Raw genomic sequence first — 22,258 nt, 5'->3', positions numbered from 1 at the left:
CAGTGTCGGGTATCGGCTCCGATGCTGCCCAGGTAGGCTTGTCACGATAACTAATTTTGCTGGACGATAAATTGTCCCAGAAATTATTGCAATAAACGATAATATTGCCGTTTTGGTACCATTTTTCCACTATTATATTAATAATGGTATAATAATGCAAGTATACCCTTTTAAAGATAAATAAACTTGTATTTCTTAAGAATATTTAAAATTGGAATTGTATTATGAAAAAAGACATTGAAAATATCCCAAATAAATATTCAAACCAACCTCTCTCTCTACCCCCTCATCTCTCCATCTCCTCCTCACGGGGCTCTCATCCTGCACTCAGGTGTGCCAGGTGCCCCCCCCCCCCCCCCCCACACACACACACACACACACACACACACACACACACACACACACACACACACACACACACAAGAGTGATTGACAGGCAGTGTTGGGAAAGTTCAGTTTCTACATGAACGAGTTCAAAGTTCAGTTCACAAATTTTAATATGAACTAGTTCAGTTCATAGTTCTACATTCATAGTTCCAAAAATGAACTAGTTCATAATTCTTTTCTTTCAATATGTTGCTGCCAGCTCTGGAGTTACGTGATGCTCTGAACGCATCACCAACGTATCAGCAGCATGAAGCTTGTTAACAGTTAAAAAGCCGAGTCGTCCTCCGCAGTGTTCAAAGCATGTAAAAAAAAAAAGTAGCGGCTTGTCGTCCGGAAAGTACGGTAACCTAACAAAGATGAAGTATTTATTGTGGAGGCAGAGTCTGAGGTAGTGCTGCTGTGTTCTATTTGTTTTTGTTGTGATGCTTTGCATTTTGATGACGTATGCGGCGATGCTACTCTGGTGGCTGCTGTTGCCAGATTGGCTGTTTTCCCCCTACATGTTAAGGCCCGTTTACAGTGAGCCTTACCCGGGTTTTCCACTGAAAGGCTCAGGAATCTGGCAACTCTCTGACGACATTAAACTGTGAGAGCGCCGTTAACTAACACCAGAATGAGCGCCGCTCACAGTGACGTCTTTGGGAAATGAAAAATTATCGAGCCTGGCAAACTTATCGAGCTCATTTTTAATTATCGTACAATTAATTGATTTATTGATTATCGCTACAGGCCTAGACGGACTGTAAAGTATGTTCTGCCAACATATAGAGAGGAGGTGAAGGATAATTCGTACAACACAAGCAACTTAATCGCCAGAGACATTTGGACCAGCAGCGTTGGTCTGCTAGTTTAACTGCTCAGTGGAGCAGGAGGATTTAACTCTGTGCCATGCTACGTGCTACAAGCTGAATATTTCCAGGGCTCACACACCAGCAATGCTACATGCTAAACATGATTAAAGTGTGACTCATACACTTGATGACAGCGAGCTGGAGCGTGTGCCGGGACACAGCGAGCTCCGTCTACAGTCCACAGTGTGTAGATAGATTCTACACACTGCGCTGTGTGGAGATAGATTCTACACACTGCGCTGTGTGGAGATAGATTCTACACACTGCGCTGTGTGTACTGTAGACGCAGCAGTAAACCGGAGCCTTCAAGGCTGTTGGAGGTGAGCGTAGCGTTGACGCAGCAGTGGGGTCGCAGCAATGATTAGACTTTGGACACAATTTGCGTATACAGTATGAATTAGCCTTTATGACATTTAATAAATACTTGTATCGGTACTCTGTCTCGGCAAGTAGCTAAAGTATCATACTTGTGCATCATCTTTTAAAAAAGTGGTATTGGGGCCTTTCTAGCTCAGCTGATCTATTAGAAAAGGTTGCAGGTTGGGTCCCTTCATGTTGAAATGTCCTTGAGCAACACACTAAACGAAAAACATCGTCCACTGGACTGAGCGTCTTGTATGGCAGCCGCCTCCTTTGGTGTCTGAGTGTGAATTGGTGAACGTGACAAACATTGTGAGTCATTATTGGAAAAGTTTGATATAAGTGAAATCAGGTCACCATGAGTAGATCGACAAATATCAACTCCTCTCCAGTCTTTTTAACAGCACTTTTTAGTCTTCTTTTTTTTAGGATTAAAGTGAATAAATGTGTTTTTTGACTCAGCCGACTTGTGCAGACACGCAACTTCATCCAGAGCTGCTTGAGTCATCATCACTAATCTTCTCTGTTGCAGACGGGAGAGTCCAGAGAGATCTACCACTTTCACTACACCACGTGGCCTGACTTCGGCGTTCCCGAGTCTCCCGCCTCTTTCCTCAGCTTCCTCTTCAAGGTGCGGGAGTCGGGCTCGCTGGGCCCCGAGCACGGGCCCTCAGTGGTGCACTGCAGCGCCGGGATCGGACGCTCTGGCACCTTCGCCCTGGTGGACTCCTGCCTCGTCCTGGTGAGGGATTCATTCTCAGTACGTGGAGAGGAGAGGGTTAAAATGTTACACGGCATGAGAGCAAGAGGAGATTCTGTTATCGTTGAGATGAGTTGTGGCATGTTGGATTTCCGAGGCAGGAATGAAGGCAGTGATTGTCTTTCTTTTTTTTTTTTTTTCTTTCTTCCATGATGGCAATGTTCTCACATCAGAACTTCATGTGTGAAGCTGTTGAGACTTGTTGTAGTTAATATGACATAAATCTGAACTTTGATGACATGAAGCTCAAGATGTAGAAATGCAGCAAACTCTACAACCTTTTGATATTTTATCCACTAAGGAGTAGAACGGAAAGCAACAATGTTATCTTGAATATTAAGCTGGTTTAAAAAAACTTTTTCAATTGAAAATGTGAAACTGTTCACATAACGGTGTTCAGGGCCGTGGTCGTCTGCTCATACCAATGTCCGTATTGTTGTCAGCGTGCATTTATGTGAAATCAAACGACAGCACCAGCTAGTGGCCCTCCAGGAAAACAACATTGTTTTCAGAGTTTCTGCCATTTTGGTAGAAGTGGACATAATTTTCAAAATGTTGCTGTGTAAAGGCAAGACTTTTCCAAAACGGTGGTTTTTCTCTTCAAAACGTTGTCATGGGAACGGGGCCTTAGAAGTAAATCCACCTGGGCTACGTTAGGTGTTCACAGTATTTCTGCAGAGTTCAGGAGCAGTTAAGTTTGAGTGAGTTTGTAGTATTGAAAATAAGTCTCCTACGTTTACTGCCTCGAAATGTGTAAACACTGTAAATATCAACTTTTAATATATTTAGTGTTTCTGTAGATTTTCAAATTAGAAGAGTTCTGTGTATCAACTGTTGGTGCCAATGTCAATCTGGCATTTCTTTGTCCTTTTGTTATTTGTGGCTGCTGAAAACTTGAATTTCCTTTGGAAAGTACTTAACTATCTATAATAAAGGGAGCGAATGGATTTGGAGGTAGAAAGAATAACTCGATCAGGTCACTTTCAGCTACAGCTATTTAAATGCTGCAGCTGCACAATTCAAAAATGAAGTTTCTGTTCTACATTCAGAGTGTCAAATTAGGAAGCTCAATTTCGCTGCAGCATCAAAGCTGAAGCCAAGTTCCCCTGAAATGTTTCCGAACTGTTTGGAATGTGGTGACTATGACCGAAGGAACAGTCACTTCACTCCAGCTGATTCTCTTAATATGTGTTGTACAGATGGACAGGAGGATGGATCCTTCCTCGGTGGACATCCAGAAGGTGCTGCTGAGCATGAGGGAGTACCGCATGGGTCTGATCCAGACCCCCGACCAGCTCCGCTTCTCCTACATGGCAGTCATCGAGGGAGCCAAGCTCATCCCGACCAGCAACTCGGCAGCACAGGTAGATCTGTCATTACTGTGTCACTGCTGCAACGTCAAGTCCTCACACATGCTGGAACATTTTAAATATCCTCACATATGGTGTTGCAGGAAAAGAGAAATTCTCTCATGTGACGACAAAATGAACCACCAGACAGCTGCCAGACTTTCACAGGGTATATACTTTAATGAGCGATTCAGACTGTGGTCATGGGACACGATGGAGACTTGATTATGTTCAAAATCATGTTGTGGTTCCTTCATCCAGAACAAATTTGAAATAGACTAAAAAGTTTGCACAGAGGTTTGGTGGCTTCACTGTTACCCCGGTATTTTCAGTATTGGATCAAAATATGGAAACATCTGTATGTTTGGGTGTTGCAGTGGGATTTTTAGGAGCTTTGAACTCATCAACAACTTCTAAAATGTTTAAAACAGGCAATGCAACTTTTCTCGTTTGGGTCGGATCATCTGCAGGGACACAGGACTTCCTGTTTATGGTCGACTTGCTGTGCTTGTACTACTTTGACATTTCAATCTGACTTAAATCAAGCTGGTCATGAAGGCAACGTATTTTTTCAACTCCAGGTCCTCGACACTAACATATTGTTTATATCTCATGAAGACATAACAGCCGACCGTTAAATCTACCGGTAAGTTGTATTGAATCACCCGTTTACTTTACCAATATGGGGTCAAGTTTGACTCACAACAGCTTCTGTATCCTGGAAAGTAACATACAAACATTTTAATTAGTGGAAAAGTGGTCGTCCACTATTGGGTGAGGTTCGGACTCTCTTAAAGACACGTCAACACATGGACAGGATGAGATGAAGTCAAACCAGCAATGATCTACCTCTACTTGTTTTACCCAAATTAGATTACCGTAGTTTCCCATACTGTAGGTCAGATTTTCTAAAAGGTGTTAGTCTTGTCATGTTACATATAATAAGAAGCCTCTTATATACCGGTACGTCCTATCTGTGACCAGTAGACATCACTGTATGACGAAAACACCAGCTACACAGCAGAATTTAAATAAAACATGTTTAAATGCATCAGAAAATGTAAATAGTGCAACAAAAAGAGTATATGAGGCCCCGTTTACATGAGGTTTCAAGTAAAAACACGTTTTGAAAACGATGTTTGTTTAACATGAAACAAGAGAAACACTGAAAAGGATGTAGTTGGCATGTTAGGCCACGAGTTGGCACTGTCGGTTGTTTTTGTAATAAAACCACACATACATGTGCGCAGAGAACAACACACTATAAACATTAACGGTGGGAGAACACTGACATTCTAGTGGACAGACGACCAAGTTGGATTGTCATTACAGTGACCGTCAACTACCAAAAACTACCAAGTCCAGGAGAATAAGGACTCTGGAGGACAACATTCAGTGTTTCCTCTACATTCATTTAGGGGTGTCCTTGTCCGGGGCTCCAGCAAAACTGTCGGCTGGCCTGCTTGCCAATACTAAAGTAAACTACAGATATTTATCCCGGAAAGATCGGACATACTTTACTGAGATGACGAATCGTTGTGCACGGAGTGATACCGACCCCCCCACCCCAGCAGTTTATCTGCTGAGTATGTGCAGAAAAACTATTTGCTACGGTGGTGCGCATAGCATTTCAGAAAAGCTGCATTTCCCCCCGTTTCCACGGAGATGGAGTGGGGCCGTTTTCCAAAAGTTGCCATTTTCAGTGATTGTCGTGTAAACAGACACCCAAAACACAACAAAGATGTAGAATAGAATCTGTAGGGGTTAAGACGTGAGTGATTTAGTTCTGTGCGAGATCAGTTTTGTCTTGTTCTCTGTCACAAGCTGTTAAACTATTGACGAATTCTCTGCGTCTCATGTCTCTTGTCTTTAGCAGAGGACGTCAAGTGACGAAGACTCTGAGCCGGACTTCCTTCCTCCTCCTCCTCCTCCACCCAGACCTCACTTCAACGACAACAGGCCCAACGGGCCCCTCCTGGAGCCGCAGGAGACCGTCTCTGAAGACGACCTGCCGGCAGGACAGCCAGGAGGAGACCACAGCATGGCCGACAAATCTGAGACGTAAGTAACCAGACGGTGCTTAAAGAGCCAAGGTTAGGGGTGGGTGGTATCAACGGCATAAACCAGAAGAATTTGGCCCACAGTAGAGGTTTTGATGATACTGGCCTACAGTGATAGCATAAGGCTACAAGCTAGCGGGCTTCAGGGCTCACACAGTAGTGAGGCTACATGCTAACGGGCTTCAGGGCTCACACAGTAGCGAAGCTACATGCTAACGGGCTTCAGGGCTCACACAGTAGCGAAGCTACATGCTAACGGGCTTCAGGGCTCACACAGTAGTGAGGCTACATGCTAACGGGCTTCAGGGCTCATGCAGTGGCGAAGCTACAAGCTACCCGTGATTCAAATATGACTGATACAGTCATTAGCGAGCTGGAGTGTATGGGTGCAGCGCAGCACACGGCACTTTATGTTGGTCAAACTGATTCACTGGATTTCATTTAAAAAAAAATTTATTTGCCAAAAAATCCAGGTGAAGTTGTTTAAGTTAACATAAATGAGAGATACAAGACTTCAGAGTGTAATTGTTTTTTTTTTGTTATGACTGAATAAAGTTTAAATAAGTTCTTAAGTTATTCTGAGAAGAATTTTGATTCAAGTTTTGCTCAATAAATGTTCTTAAAATGCATTCTATACTTTTTTGAAGTGTGTTTATTCTATTGAACACACTTCACATAATGCTCACAGTCATTTACATACTGTATATATATATATATATATATATATATATATATATCACATCATATGCTTCAAATTACCTGCTCGTTGCTTTGTTCTTGTGAGCTTGTGAAACACAATATTGTTTTAATCAGCCTGAAAATTTCCAACAGATTTTTTAAATTTTTTTTTAAATTTTGGTTAAATTTTACAAAATAACAATGTAGAAAAAAAATATGTTTATCAACTTCTAAAATCCAATAAAGGGTTAAGTATAATTCACACCATGTAATCTCTTTTTCTACTTCAAAAGTCACAAGTTGCTACAGAGCGCGTACACACACACACACACACACACACACACACACACACACACACACACACACACACACACACACACACACACACACACACACACACACACACACACACACACACACAGTTTGACATATTACAACCTTTTGGAACTGAAATATAAATTCTGTTGTCAGAGAAAGTTGCTGCTTTATATATAACAGTGAAATGTGTTTGATCTTAGATTTTTTACAGCTACTTTGAGTTGCTCTTAAAAAAACTTGTTGAATCGATGAACTCTTCTCTCTGGCTTCTTATCAAACTGTTCAGAGTTTCTCAAATGTGCGCCGTCGTTTTGTTTTGCAGTCTGTGATTATGAGTTTTATAAACTTCTTTATTTAAAAGAAGACGCTCTTTTGGTTTTTTGTTGTCGGCAGTTACTCGTTTGACAAATATGTGTATTTAAAGGAATATTCTTTGTGTCTGTGTCAGCATTTTGTGCTTATGAGCTTTTCAGACCTCACTTGTAAAACAGTCAGAATAATGCAGGAAGGTTCAACAATTACATGTCAATGAACTTTAATGCAAGACGAATTCAAATGGAACTAACAAAGGGAACTGAAACATTTAGTTCTTTGTTATGCTGAATACTTTTAGAAACTAACAATTTTTTTCCCTGACTTGCAATTTCTTTCAGTCAGTTTCTGCAACATTTGCAAAAAAATATGTAAAAATCACAAGTTTTATTGCAATTTTTGAATAAATGGTTCACAAAATGTAGACTTTTTGCTTGCTCAAAGTAGATTTTACCCATGGAATCATTTTTTTTTGTTTCGCCTGCGAGATTTAAGATTTATATATATATATATATATATATATATATATATATATATATATATATATATATAATTTTTTTTTTTTACCCCACAGAATGTCATTAACCAATTTTTGCTTGCACGATGTAGTTTTTGCCCACAAAATATTTTTTATTTCTTTTGCCTGCAAGACAGATTTATAGATTTTTTGCCCACAAGATATGAATTTTGGCTACAAATATATATTGCTCGCACAACGTAGAGTTTTGCACACGAGATCTTTTTTTTTCCCCTCAAAATCTTTTTTTTCTTTGTAAATAATTTTTGTTTGTTTGCAGATTGTTAATAATGGTGTAGAGGGTTTCTTTGCCTGCAAAATGTAGAATGTTTGGTTGCACAATGTAGTTTTTGTCCAGAAAATCAATTACATTTTTTGGTATTTATTTGCTCACAAGATGTCGAACCCCCCCCCCCCCCCCAAATTAGTTTTTGGCCACAAAACGTAGGTTTTTCCCCTGTGAGAACCTGGAGTACGGGAGAGTATTGGGGCCACTTCGCAGAAGAAATCAAATTCTGAGTTAAAAAAAATAACAACCTTATGCACATCAAAAAAATAGCTGGAAATCAAAGTCACGATTTATTTATTTTTTCCCCACGGAGAAAACAAAGTTCGGGATTATTTAACCTCCAATTCATTTTTTCTTCAGAGGCCCTAAATACTCTTCTGTACCTGGAGGGTCTGGATTTTTCTCTTGAAAAGAACTAGGGTTGGAACGCTCACATCTTTGCACAGAACTCGGTTCGACTCTGCTCTCTTGTTGTTGCCGGTGGTTGTTTTGTGTTTCTCACAGTGATGCATTCTGGGATTATTTGGCTTACCGATCTCAAACGGTGTGTTTTCAGAGTGCGGAAACGGCACCGCGAGGAGAGGATCGCCAGCACGGCGCAGAAGGTGCAGCAGATGAGACAGAGACTGACGGACTCTGAGAAGAAGCGGGAGCAGTGGCAGTTCTGGAGGCCCATCCTGCTGAACGTGGGCGCCGGCGCCGGGGCCGTCTTGGCCATCGGCCTGCTGTGCTGGATGTTCTCGCAGTGAGAGCGCGCCGACGCCAGGCGGGAGAAAGACTGACTCGTATTTTGCACCTGGTACCTGGGAGTAGGTACTTCTCTTCTCTGAGTAGGTTTAGGCGGTAACGTGCATAACTGAGGGTATTTATTTCTTAAGGTCAAAAGATGCGGGAGCGCTAGATCAAATGAGTGTGCATATATTTTTCATGTAAGATCTTAACAGACAAAAAAAATCGTAACATCTCAGGATCTCGGTGCCAGCACGGTGGTTTTGTTTCCTTTCCCTTCTCGTCACTGGTCATGAATGTACCGTTTCCCAGCAGAGAGGCCTGGACTGGTGCAGTATGCAGGGCCAGAGCCAATAATCCCGACGGGCTTGTTTTTACATTCGGTCTTTGTGAAGGCGACGCGTGTTGTTTGTGTTGACGTCATCCTCACGGCCGTCGTCGTCCTCCTCCCACAGGAGCAGAGGGAGGCTCCAGGAGCCGCTTTCAGACAACCCGGGGATTCAGCCATGAAACCCACAAACAGTTAATCTGGCCTCTGGATCAGTAACCATGGCAACGTCAATCCAAACTCATCAGCTGAGCTTTCCTCCCTCAACGTGGACCGTCAGCGGTTCGCTGTGTGATGATGGTTGATCACATTACGAGTGTTAACCACATTATAATGTCACGTCACATGACACATTTTATGTTACCTTAATGTCTTGGAACTCACTTTACTTTAAATAATAAGACAGTTTGTGATGTAACGTGTAAAACATCAAATATTATTTAGACATGCTCATAAATTATTATTCTCACGTTATTATCTTACACTTTTAACATTAGAATATAAAACATTACACCGTGGTGAGGAAAGTGTTATCACGTTATCACAGTGTCGATATATAATAATTTAATGACATTACTTTGTAAACTTTTACAAATATTGCAAAAAGTTCCTTCATGTGACTATAAGGAAGAAAACCAAAGCGAGAAGAAAGAGTCGGTCGTCATATTAAACCTGAAGCCCGTTTCAACCTGCTGGTGAAGGAAACGGCTCATGCAACCGTTCTCCGTGAATCCCCACATGCTTATTTAAAACCTAGTTGAACGGAGGACGCACTGCTTCCCCCCTCAGTTGTTTTTATTCCAGTTAAAAACGCTTGTAATGAACTTAAGAGCTGACTACCTTGGTCTTTATTTTTCCCGGTATATCGTGGTGACTTGGCTGTATTGATATTTGTGAGCGAGTGAAGCTTGACCGAACCACCTCTCAGGGTTTCATTCCACCTGTTGTCTGAATGCGGCTCCGCAGGTCCTCTCGCCGCCATGTGGAGTGTTAAGTGTCTAGTTCTTGTTTGAAGCCCCCCCCCCCACACACACACACTCGTTCTTCCACTCACGTCTTCGCAGGGCACCCCCACCCCTGCTTCGGATAGAATTCTATTCTTGTGTGAATGTTTAACCTTTAATCCTTCGTTCTTTTTTTTTTAGTGCGAGATTTGTATTACCTCTCAGATTTTGGTTGTGGCCACTCGACATGTATCGACCCACTGGATGGGTGCGTTGGTGTAAAGTTCCAGTTCTCCTTTTCTTTTCTTTGTTATTTTGTGGAAAAACCAAAGCAGAGCTGCCCGCGTGTCTTCAGCCAGGCGAGCTGTTCAGTGACGAAAACCTTTGTACTCCCACGATGTGGAATGTATTTTCTGTTCGACCTCTGACTTCACGGACACTCTGATGATTCTCCTCGCAATAGGACTCCTTCCTCCCGTCACTTGAACCTCAGCGTCACCAAAATGAGTTTGGGTGGGTCCGACCTGAAGCTCCGACGGCGCGACGGTGGCTGTGTTCACACTCGTGGTGCATTTTGGGTTCACGCTGGGATTTTGAAACATTTTTACAGGCTGAACGCTCACAGCAGCTTTTAAAATGCGACTCTGTCTATCAGAAGATGTAGTAAATAAGTCTTGGTCTGCTTCCACTGATCTGAGCTGTTCACTCTCATGGTGCTTTTCCCTTTAATGATCCACAGAACAAAGAAACTTTGTGGGAAGGGGCATTTTTACAGCATCTCTAGAGCTTGAGCTTGAATAAATTCTCTCTGATGCCTTCTTGGTCCCTTTAACTCATCCTCGGTCTGCGTACTTAAAGAGTTGGTCTCTCGGAGCACGTTCACATTCCCCCCGTTTGATCCAGACCAGAGTCTCTTCAGGGGGAAAAAACGATTCGTTTGGGTGACGTGAGCACTCCCACGAACTCTGAACCAGAGCAAACAAGATCTCTGGTCCCTTTGCAAACGATCTTTCTCGCGGGCGGGGTGAGAGGACATGACGTAGTGCGCAATGCATTCTGGGGAGTAAACAAACGAAGCTAACCACACAAATCAGAAGAATTAGATGCAGAAAGAAAAAGTTGGTAAATATCTCGTGGCCAGACATGGAGTAGTGAGGAAGACTCATTGATATCTGGTCTGAAGGGTAAACATTGTGGTTGTTTGTAGCTACCCATTAGACACGAGCTAACTAGCCTAGCCGCCACGGGCTAAAGCGGCGGGGCTTCCGGTTTCGGTCCGGACCAATCAATGAGCCGTGTTTCTTCTTTACTTCCTCTCTCGTCAGTGTTTGTTTCGGGCGACAGCGCCCCCCAAAACCAGCAGCTGTTGTAACAACGTGAGGTTTTCCAGGCGGTTTGATTTGGTCTCTAAAGTGACTGAACGCCACCTGAACCACGTGAAGGTGTGAAAAATCTCAGCTCCTCTCCCTCACTAGTGAACCGAGTCCCGGATTATCTGAACGTGAAAGGCCCCTAAAAGTGACCATGAAATGCTCCTTCAGGTTTTCAGTTCACTTCTTCTGACGAGTGGCGAGTTGACGCCAGAACTTCACTTTATTCAGTCTCATTCAACTCGGAGTGACTTCTTGGTTCTTTTAATGCTTCTTACTTCCAAAAAGGCCGGATTAAGGAGATGAACTCATTTTTTTCACGTCGGATTTGTTCTCATGCGGTGCTCACCAGGTCACTCACACTTGTCCAGTTTGTATGTGGTGAACCTGCACGGTGTGACCACAGCTCACCGGAGCACCGAGTTCAAACCACGACTCGTCAGTTTCCCCGGTCGCTGGAGCTTTAATGTGCCTTGAAATGAGCTAAAGTAGAGAAAACGGTGCGCTCCGAGGTTTCCCGGGGAAAAACCATCAGCGGCTGAGTCCCCACCTAACGGAGGTGGTGTTGCCTCCATCGTGTCTGAGTCGAACGCAACACCAAATGTCTTTGGCGACGAACCGATGCAGAAATGAAATGTTTGATTCTCCTCTCATCCAACCCAGACGTTTGACCAGAACATTCCACTCTTGAAGTTTTCTACACTGTCCGGCTGCAGCGAGAAAGCAAACAAAACATGAAATTCTTCTGACAAATAAAATGTTCCTTTTTTAAAAAAACAAACAAACCAACAACGCTTGTTGTGTTTTCTTTAGTTTAGTATGAAGCAGCTTTTCAGCAGGTTGCGTCCATCCGCAGCTCTCCTCGCCGCAGCGCCGCTCCACCCATGATTTCATTCTGATTGTTGAGCTGAATCGATGCATCCAGACTGGAGGCCTCGCTCTGCCGATTCCAGGAACCGACTCGGGGTTTCAAGAAGAGGCATCACTCCCATCGACTGCTCTGCTAATTTCATTTTCACTTCTCAGGGGAGCTGGTGTGGAAGGAACACTTCCAGAAACCAGTCCGATCCTCCTCCCTCCCGTTTCAAAGCCAGAAACGGAGATGATGTGGATATTTTAGGACAGATTTAGTTAGAGGACAATATAGATTGACTTAAGGTTTGAGTAACTACAAGGCAAGACTGGTTCAATTCACTTTGCTACATTACAAACGGGCACATAGAATTTAATAATCTATTTGAGCAATAGGCTGCAGGGCAGGGGCGGGTTTCATAGAAAGATCATCTTCACTACCTGCATAGTTTCAACAAGGATATGAAGAGCATGAACTGAATGTGTGGAAAATGAGTTTATTTAATCAGAATGCTTGAAATTCATAGTTTTCCAGACACATTTAGAGAGCACCATTCAGACACCATACAATTCACAGTGCTTTACAAGAGAATCAAGAAACACATGGAAACAAACCAGTAATGGTAGTTGTTGTAGTAGTAATAATAGTGGTAGGAGTAGTAGTATGGATAGTAGTGGTAAGAGGAATAGCACAAATAGGTACTGTAATAGTAGGATTGGTAGTGGGAGTTGTAGCAATGACACTGGAAGTAGTAGTAGTGATCTATATCTATTTATTTTTCCTTTCATTTATTTTCCACAATTTTACAAATGCAACTAAAGATTTGGACTTGTGCATGAATTATTAAGGTGATTAAGCACCTGATTCACATCTCTGCCTAAAAAGGAGGCGCTGTCGAGAGACGAGTGACAAGCGGGGCACACAGACACACATAGACGAGCCTGAAAGAGGCAGCACTGCGTCTGAAGTGGGATGTTTTCATTTAATTGAATAAAACATGAAGAACCTGAGGTTGGCGCCCACAAATGCCACACAGTACTATTAATAGCAAGTGATGTTATTATGATTAGTCGTAATAGTAGTAGTTGTAATAGTAAGACAAGGTGAAACCATTTCTCCACCATCATTCAGACACAAGGCAATTCACAGTGCTTTACAAAGAAATGAAGGTAATACATTAAGAAATTTATAATATTCTAAATGAAGATTATGGATTAACAAACATAAAAAGAATAAATGAAGTAAAAGCTTTTTGAAGAAACCGGTATAAAATAAGTAGAATCTATTGTTTATTGGAAAGCCTGAGTAGATAATAATGTTTTACATTCTGATTTAGAAGAAGCGAGTTAGTTGTCTCCAGGTGTTCAAAAGTTTGTTCCACAGGGGAGGAGGGTAAGAACTAAAAGCTGCTTCACCTTCTGACTCTGGGAACACTGAGTAAACCTCTTCCTGAGAATCTCAGGGGTCTGGATGTTTCACATTCTACAAGTAAATCTGAGATGTATGTACACATGAGATCATTCAAAGCTTTATAGACCAGAAGTCAGATTTTGAAGTGGATCCTTTGACACTCGGGCAGCCAGTGCAGAGACTGAAGCTCAGGTGTAATGTGCTTCACACATAAAATGCATTTATAATTATTCAAGGCTGGTGAAGTAATCACAAGGGATTCCTGGTTCAAATATCCTTTTCCTCCATGAAACCAATATCTCAGTGTTTCTTAAGGAATGGCTTGAAGGCCACACCAAATGGGGCTGGAAGTCACATGTGGCCCATGAGCACCCACCATTTTACCTACGTCTGCTTCAGGCAACCAATAACATCTCTGGAAAACAAATACACAAATTTAGAAGTTAATTTTGATCGTGTAAATTATTTAACAAGTTTTAAATAAAATATAGTGAATTCTCTGATAAGCTTGTGTTGTTAAAGTATAAAACACGGTGAAACATTTGTCTCTGAGTTTGAAATAATATATATAAACTTGAAAATTTAAATTACATGTGTTAATAAAAAAAACAAAAAACTAAAACACCTAATTGCGAAGTATTTTATTTACGTTTTAAATGATCCAGAAACTACAAACAGCAATAAAACTACAAATTGGACTACAAAAGGGTCCTTTTTAGGAGCAGTCGCATATTGTGATTGTGACGGCACATACTACAATCTCCTGATGATAAAACAACTATCATGTTAACAAAAGCTAAAACCAACAAAAACACATGTTGCATAAAATTAATGCTATTTGGAAATTTTAGAATTGGACACAAAACAGTAAGGTTTAAGGTAAAATACTTGTGTTTTAAATTTGTCCCGTCAGGCATCAGCAGGGACACATTCCCGCTTGCTTTTGCGCCACAGTTCAAACTGCTAGCTGTCAAACTCGGAGTTTAGTTGTACTTTTACAGCGCAAATGTATTTAGATATCAAATATAGCTTATACAAGAAAGAATACAGTCGTTTGTAGTTGCTAAGGGCACCGTTTCTGGTCGCCTGGCTGAAAACTGAGCGGAGCTGAGATGTCTGTACTTCCAGGGAAAGCTCCCGAGCTGAAGCAGATTATTCACAACCATCTGCTCCAGGTGAGCAAAACAAACACATCTTCACTCTTTACACGCTCCAGGTGAGCGAAATACACAGATATTCACTCTTTACCTGCTCATGGAAAGCAAAACACACAGATAGTCACTCTTTACCTGTTCCAGGTGAGCAAACTACACACATGGTCACTCTTTACATGTCAGTACCTAACATCGGTCAGTTGTGATCACAACCGTCTGCTCCGGGTGAGCAAAACAAACACTTCTTCAATATTCACGTGTTCAAGGTGAAAAAAAAATCACACTCGGTCACTCCTTACATGTCAATATGTAATGTCTGTAAGCTGTAAACACGCATATATGAACTTTATGTTTCTACACTGCACTCATTCTTTGTGTATCAATGCATTTGTCAGTTGTCTTTTCAATAAAACCAATTAACTGCCATTCATAGCCTGCTTCTCCCATCCGTCCGTCCGTCCATCCGTCCATCCGTCCATCCATCCATCCAGGAACCACCCTGGACAGGTCACCAGTCCATCACAGGACAGAAAGAGAGACAAACAACCACACACTCTCAGAGTCACACTTGGGGCAATTTAGGGTCACCAGTTAACCTCACATGCATGTTTTTGGGACTGGGAAGAAACCGGTGTACCTGGAGGAAACCCACATACGTACACATGAGCAGAACATGCAAACATCACACAGAAAGCCTGGATGGTATTTGAACCTGGTCCTTCATGCTCTGAGGCAAAAGGGCTAACCAATGCACCACGATGCGGCCCGTGCCCCCCCCCTGCCTTGTAGGGAAGAGTCCCTCCTGCTCCCTGGACAGGTTACCAGTCCATCACACGACACACACAGTGAGCCAGATTTTCACACACACTCTGAACCCATGCAAACGCCCCAACTATAATCTGCCCGGAGATCTTCCTGCTGTGAGGCGAGAGTACACTACCTTTAGGGAAGTTATCAAGTGGCTAGAATATCAGGCTTTTGTGTGTAACTTCGATGAAACCTACACGAGGGCAGCGAAAACAGCCTATTGCACATTTTCTAGGCCAGGGGTGTCAAATAGTTAAATCCGGGGCCACAAAAAGCCCAATTTCATCCTGAAATGTGCAATATACCCAGAAATGTGTAAAGACAAGACAGGGTAGCCTCAGAGTAAGCTGTAATTGTCCATGCATGGAATGTCCATTTGCTTCCAGTCTCGCTGTGTGTGTGTGTGTGTGTGTGTGTGTGTGTGTGTGTGTGTGTGTGTGTGTGTGTGTGTGTGTGTGTGTGTGTGTGTGTGTGTGTGTGTGTGTGTGTGTGTGTGTGTGTGTGTGTGTGTGTGTGTGTGTGTCACATTCACACGGCCCTGCTGATGAGTTGCATGTGATGCCTTGAAGATGTCTATATTGTCCGGGGTCAGCTCACTGTATCGAATCACAGGCCAGACAGTTTCTCCGTGTCTTGACTCATGTACTTTCGTGCAAATCAGCCACTGAGAGGGGGCTTCTTTTTACAGCACCTCAAAAAGGGTTGTTGTTGTTGTTTGTTTTCCACACTTTTTTACCTCACAACACACTTGTGGAAGAAATTTCTACTGAAGAAAGCAGACAAGAACAAGATCACAGACTCTGAGGAGATTTGTTTTAGGGAGAGGGATTACAATGTGATGCTCTTCTTGCCTTTCCCCTCCTTTTCAGATGGATATTCAGGGGAAGATCCGAGAGGTGTTGGCAGAGACCGTGAGGAACGATCCCGGTCCGTCCCATCGCTCTTTGTCTGAGACAGATTTCCTGCACGCTCTGCAGCGCAGAGGCATCATAGACGACATTATGAAAGACCTCCACTCTACTCAGGTTGCTCATCACTGCGTGTCAGATGTCTGCACTTGATAATACTCAATGAGCAGATCTTTAGCTGTCTGTGGTTTCTTGACCGAAAGCTGCTTCTTGTGACTGTTTGGATAGGAGGCAGCCACACATTCTGAGAAGACATCTCATCTGAAGCCTGCAGCTCACTTTGTTGACGACGTCATTCATTTGAAGAAACGTGAGAGTCAACTTATACAGATCAGCACATCCTGACATCTCCTCGCATTTTAAAGCATTTGTCTGTCTGTTGGTCCTCTCAGCCAGCATCGACCCCTCCAGGCGGTGTCTGTACCTCCACGTGCTCGGAGGCAAAGCCTTTCTGGAGCACCTCCAGGAGCCCGAGCCTTTACCCGGCCAGGCGTGCTCCACCTTCACGCTCTACCTGCACTTTCGCAACCAGAGATTTCGCTCCAAACCCGTCCCCTGCGCCTGCGAGCCCGACCTGAAGGAGGGCTTCCTCTTGGAGATCCACAGAGACGGTACAGGTCCGCTGTTACTGAGCACTGTGACAGTGCAGCTGAGCATTTTCTTTATTCTGGTGAAGTCACTCTTGTCATTGCAGGAGAGGGCAACAAGATGGTGGATGCAACCAGCATGCTGCCCATGTGTGACCCGGTTCACTTCGTACTGATCAAGACAGACACTTCCAGCGAGACCACGCTGGTCTCGTCCTACTTCCTGGACTGGAGGTCGGTCCTCAGCTCGCCCAGTGGGAAGACCTGCATCGCCGTGGAGCTGATGGGAGTTGGTGAGCAACGTTTTGGAAGCCATTTGCTGTGTGATTTGGCGGTCCAGATTGGAGCCTCTTGTGGGCCGGCTTTAGCCCACAGGCCTGATGTTTTACCCTTTGATCTAGATGAAGGATGTCTCAGAGCCCGTTCAGACCTGGCGTCAATGTGCGTTTCGGATTGTGTTTCTACCTGTAAGTCACGGCGAGCAGTTGTGAGTCATCCAGCTTGTGCTGGACGGATCCTCCGCCCAGGCCGCTATAAGGCACCGTGTCTCTGCAGACCTCCAGGCGAGGACGTCCATGTTCTTTTCTATAGTTTCTTCGGAAAGTTGGAAAGACTGTTTAACTCAGACCGGTGCATTATCTTAAACGAAAACATGGCACGCACTGATTGTATTTAGGTTTGACGAGGGCTGGTCAATATGGCCTAAAAATAAAATCTCAGATTTTCTCACCAACTATTTGATTTAGGATTTTCTTTGGATTTTGTCCCCTCTACTTTTAAAAGAAAACCAAAAGTACAAACGACACACATGTCTCAAAACAAGTTTTGATTGTATTTCATTAAACTTAACAAAACGAACCCCCGTTTACCTCCTGGGATCAAAGTGCCAGCTGTTATTTAAAAAAGAAAAGTTCTGCAGTTTGAAAGGAGACTGAATTGTTAACATTCATATTATTAACTGCATCATTTTCAAAAACATCAACAAGGAATTCTCTCAATGCGTCTTAACCTGAAGACGTATTGAGGCTGGATGCCTGTTTTAGATGTTGGAATAAGTTCCTTGTGCTGCTGCTTTTTGTAGCAACGGGCTTCAGACAGCGTGCGACTCACTTTGTTGCACGTCTGTTGCCACAAACCCTCACCAATTCCAGACAACTGACGATACTATTCCTTTTTTGGGAGCAAAACGTCTCGCTCACGTTAGCTGTAGCCACCTTGTTGCTGTGTGTGCATTTCTGTGAGAGAAGTAAAGGGCAGCTCCGGAAGCTCGCCGGGGGCAAAAAGTGCCACGTCGCAATAGAAAAATCGAATTTCTTATTTTTGAAATTGCCCGAATCAAAAAACTCGAATTAATATAAAAAATCGGATATATCAGCCAGGCCTACATATGACAAAGCTTCCTGCAACGCCACAGTCCCGGGACGCATGATGTTCACACTACAAAGCCCGTGTGTTCAGATGGAAGCACTTTGGTGCCTGTTCACACTTGTCTTCAGGGCTCACCACTTGTGATTGGATCATTTCAAACACGTTAACGCCACGTCTGAACGGACCTCATCATGCAGCCTGCAAACCGGAAGTGGACCAAGAAAAGGTCCGCAGGTAAGTGGAAAAATTACAAAACGGCATTAGATAGATAGAATTCTATTGTCTGACCCAAGGGTGTCAGAAATGTGTCTTTGACAGGGCTCAAAAATTGCATAACATGCACACACGTAGAAGGTATTAAAAACAACAATGCTCATAATAAAAGACAATATTACAACAACATTATGGGGAAGGGAAAGGACCGGTTGCAAGTTGCTCGGTGAAGCAGTCCATTTTCACAGAAACACACTCAAAACCACAACATAAAAAAGACAGACCCTCAGAGCCGTGTCAGGAGTCGCTCTGGCTTTAACTTTTATTTTGAAATAAGATAAGAGCCTAATTGCTGGTTAGTGACATTAGCATCAAAGCCACACTGCTAAAGGCTTCATAAAGCTTTTTTCCCTGAGAAAAGAGAACATTAACTGACATTAACCTGAAGTGAAACCATCATCTTTGCAGCCATTTGTCTCTTAATTGGATTGGACCCAAATCAAAAGAGAAAATAGAAGCAAAAAAGTGATTAAACTTTTCTCTGAATTTCGCACCCAAAGGCATTGTCATATAAGACCTCATGATGAAATTAGACTTATTTTTATTTAAAATGTTCAACTTGTTCAAGCTTTTTATAAAACAGTACCTTTTTTTGGGGTCATAATCTACTTGTACCCTTCTTCCTATTTCACTTAGGGGTATTTGTCGCTGTTTAAAAGTCATTATACTGCGCTGAACAACAAGTTTGACACCGCTGTCGCCTAACAATGCTGTTAAAGATTCTGCACGTCAATATTGGTGAAGGTTAATTTATCTATTTGGAATGTCTTCACTAATAGGGAACCCCTTGTGGTTGTTTTGCTCTCTGGACATTGTGTGACATTTTCACAATAGTGATCCAATAATCGCTGTATTTATTTTTTTGATTTGTAATTTTTATTACCATTTTCATAATTGGAATACCACACAATACAGAGAACAAATTTTATATCATTGTGAGATTGAGCCTAGTTAAAGCAAACAAACAGAAATAACAACTAACAAAACATACACACCAAAAACACAAAACAAAACAAGGAAATGAAAACTACACATTTGATGGTGCACCATGAGCTGGAGGACAAATAACTTAGGATATAGTTGTATAGTTACTATAATTGCTGTATTAAAAAAGAGGAGCAATAATAACTTTGGTTATGAGTCTTTGAGTTTATATAAGAGTAAAGATGGAGTTGCTTCCTCCAGGTAGTGATGGAATAGACAATTCACAGTGCATTAAATCTTTTCAAAATACAATTTGTAAAACCAATACGTAGTGTTCTTGGTCCTTGTCTGTCCGCGGCTCTCAGTAACCAGTTTGTGTGTCCGCAGGAAGCGAATGCAAACTTCCAGCCGGAGTTTTGACCGTCAGCCTGGAGCTGTACCCACCTCTCTCAGAAACTCTGAGCTCGGACGTCCTCCGCACGCAGGTCAGCTCAGCTCTTCATCTCACCGCTTTCCTTGCGGCATTCAGCCGCTGAAGTGATGCGGCTGTGTCTGTTTGTCACTCAGCAATCGCTGGAGAGGCAGAGGACGGCCGAGAAGGAGCGGCTCTTCCTGGTGTATGCCAAACAGTGGTGGAGGGAGTTCCTGGAGATCCGGCCGTCACACCAGTCCAAACTGGTCAAGATCTTTGCTCAGGTTTGAGAAGGGAAAACTTAACTTTCCCCGAGTGGGAATCCGGTGCAGCCGGCAGTAAAACATGAAGAACAGAGAGAACAAACATACATACATACATACATACATACATACATACATACATACATACATACATACATACATACATACATACATACATACATACATACATACATACATACATACATACATACATACATACATACATACATACATCACTGCCATGTAAAAACTTACTGATAAGATAATTAAGTAGACCAATGAAAGAGTTTTATGCCTGTTGGATCTTCACGCCGTTAAACTGAACTGATGACTTGACAGAAACAGGTTCAACTCTGGAATGAGAGGATGGCTGCAGTCAGACAGGATTCCTGTGTCGCTCACTCCAAGTTTACGGGTGACCGAGCTGAACAGAAGGCAAACGGAAAATGTCAGAGGGGATTCAGTGAAACAGTCACATAAAAATCTAATCAACATTAAAATTCATGAAACTTTGCTTCAACGACAATACACGTTGTGTAAACGGGGCGTTTGTCTGCATCCATTTTGATGCTCCTCTGTTCAGGGGTGACATTCATGAAACAAGATACAGAAATGTTTTTTATAAAGATTACGACGGTTGCGGAGGTTTGGTTTGTTGAAAGTAACAGTACGACATACTTGTGTTCACCATCGTCTTCACCTGCTTTTTATAGCAACAACTTGTCACTGAGCTCGTTTGTCAGGTTTGCCACATTGGATCACTTCCACCTGAACTAAACTATTTTCTTTGAACACATTTTGACCCATTTGGTTTGTGATGTGGACATATAGGATAAATATTTATTTCATTTTATAGAACTGTATTAATCCCTGAGGGGCAATTCATACCGATTCACCCATCGGTAGCAGCCACACAGAGCAGCCCTCGAAGGGAGCTGGGGGTCTTACTCCGGGACCCCCAGACCCCCAGTGCATGTTTTTGGGAATGTGGGAGGAGACCTGAGTACCCGGAGGAAACCCACGCACACACAGGGAGAACATGCAAACTCCACACAGAAAGGCCCCGCGTTGGTCTTGAACCCACGACCTTCTTGCTGTGAGGCGAGAGCGCTAACCACTGCTCCACCGTGCGGCCAAATTTTCCTTTATCGGGCGATCAACCTGCACAAAATGCATATCGAATATAACTGATGAACTATGTTTCCATGCACTGTTCGTTCAGGCTCTGAAAGTTCAACAATTTTTTTAATATGGAGTGAAGACGTAAATAATTGACTTAGATTCACAAGATTTCACGATTAAATAATTAAAAGATTTTATTTAATTTAAGCCCTTATTGTTCCATACGTGGACATCGCAGCTCAGGAATCAGAATCACAAAAGGATTTATGTTTTTTAACAGCAAAGTCAACAAACTTGCTTTTCTTCTGAGAGTTTCCTGTCTGATGGAAAAAATACACCAAACCTGGCTGGTGTAATTATTCACCTACAGTTATGTGAAAAAGTTCTTTAGCAGGTAAGCTTCACATATTGATGTCTAATCTTGCTTTTACTCATCTCTGGAAAAGAAAGTGGTTTAATTGCAGGTAAGCAACAAACATTCACCCTGTTTTACTCATTAAACAAACGATGTCAAGAGAAATGCGGATTCTAACGGAGGAAAACGTTAGGACACCCATAGCTACCCATAGCACCAATAGCTGGTGTTTCCCCCTGTGGCTGAAATAACTAAGTCCCTGGTGACATTTTAGAGTTCTGGAGAATTCTGTTAGCATCATGTGTTGAACGAGGTGAACTTGCTTGGACATCCAGACCTCGGCCTATTTGTTTTAAATGTCCTCCCCTTGTAGGCTATTTTCCAGACAGTGGAATGGATGTTTTCAAATCGTTTTAAGAGCTTTTTAAATGCAGACTCATACAAGCTTCTCTCTGATGACTTCAGGCAACTCTGGGATCTCACCGTGGTGTTCACTCTCCATTCAACAGTCAGGAACACACCGTTTTATGTGGGAATAAATGTGGGGGTGTCCCAATTTATACCTCATGA

General features: G+C 42.6%; 2 protein-coding genes across 5 annotated transcripts in view; both read left to right on the top strand.

Moving 5' to 3' along the window:
• Positions 1–12,022, top strand: part of ptpn2a (protein tyrosine phosphatase non-receptor type 2a) — a 19,833-nt gene extending 7,811 nt beyond the window's left edge. The window contains exons 6-9 of one of the 2 annotated variants that reach the window (XM_080471842.1): positions 2,131–2,340; positions 3,558–3,722; positions 5,584–5,768; positions 8,438–12,022. In XM_080471842.1, coding sequence (XP_080327968.1) covers positions 2,131–2,340; positions 3,558–3,722; positions 5,584–5,768; positions 8,438–8,630 — 753 coding nt within the window. In that variant the 3' untranslated portion in view covers positions 8,631–12,022. Of the gene's footprint in view, positions 1–2,130; positions 2,341–3,557; positions 3,723–5,580; positions 5,769–8,437 lie in introns of both variants that reach the window. The other variant, XM_080471841.1, reaches the window with a different exon arrangement.
• cep76 (centrosomal protein 76) overlaps positions 8,648–22,258 on the top strand; it is a 26,574-nt gene continuing 12,963 nt past the window's right edge. Inside the window, exons 1-7 of one of the 3 annotated variants that reach the window (XM_080471840.1) lie at positions 8,648–8,690; positions 16,346–16,501; positions 16,613–16,694; positions 16,777–16,995; positions 17,079–17,264; positions 19,924–20,021; positions 20,104–20,232. In XM_080471840.1, the coding sequence (XP_080327966.1) occupies positions 16,346–16,501; positions 16,613–16,694; positions 16,777–16,995; positions 17,079–17,264; positions 19,924–20,021; positions 20,104–20,232 (870 nt within the window). In that variant the 5' untranslated portion in view covers positions 8,648–8,690. Of the gene's footprint in view, positions 8,691–14,454; positions 14,691–16,345; positions 16,502–16,612; positions 16,695–16,776; positions 17,002–17,078; positions 17,265–19,923; positions 20,022–20,103; positions 20,233–22,258 lie in introns of those variants that run through there. The other 2 variants (XM_080471839.1, XM_080471838.1) reach the window with 2 other exon arrangements.

The sequence above is a fragment of the Lipophrys pholis genome, assembly GCF_963383615.2.
Source record: "Lipophrys pholis genome assembly, chromosome: 9".
Taxonomy (NCBI): Eukaryota; Metazoa; Chordata; class Actinopteri; order Blenniiformes; family Blenniidae; genus Lipophrys; species Lipophrys pholis.
Note: the sequence above shows the minus strand (reverse complement) of the source record. Positions and strands in the feature narration are given on the sequence as shown.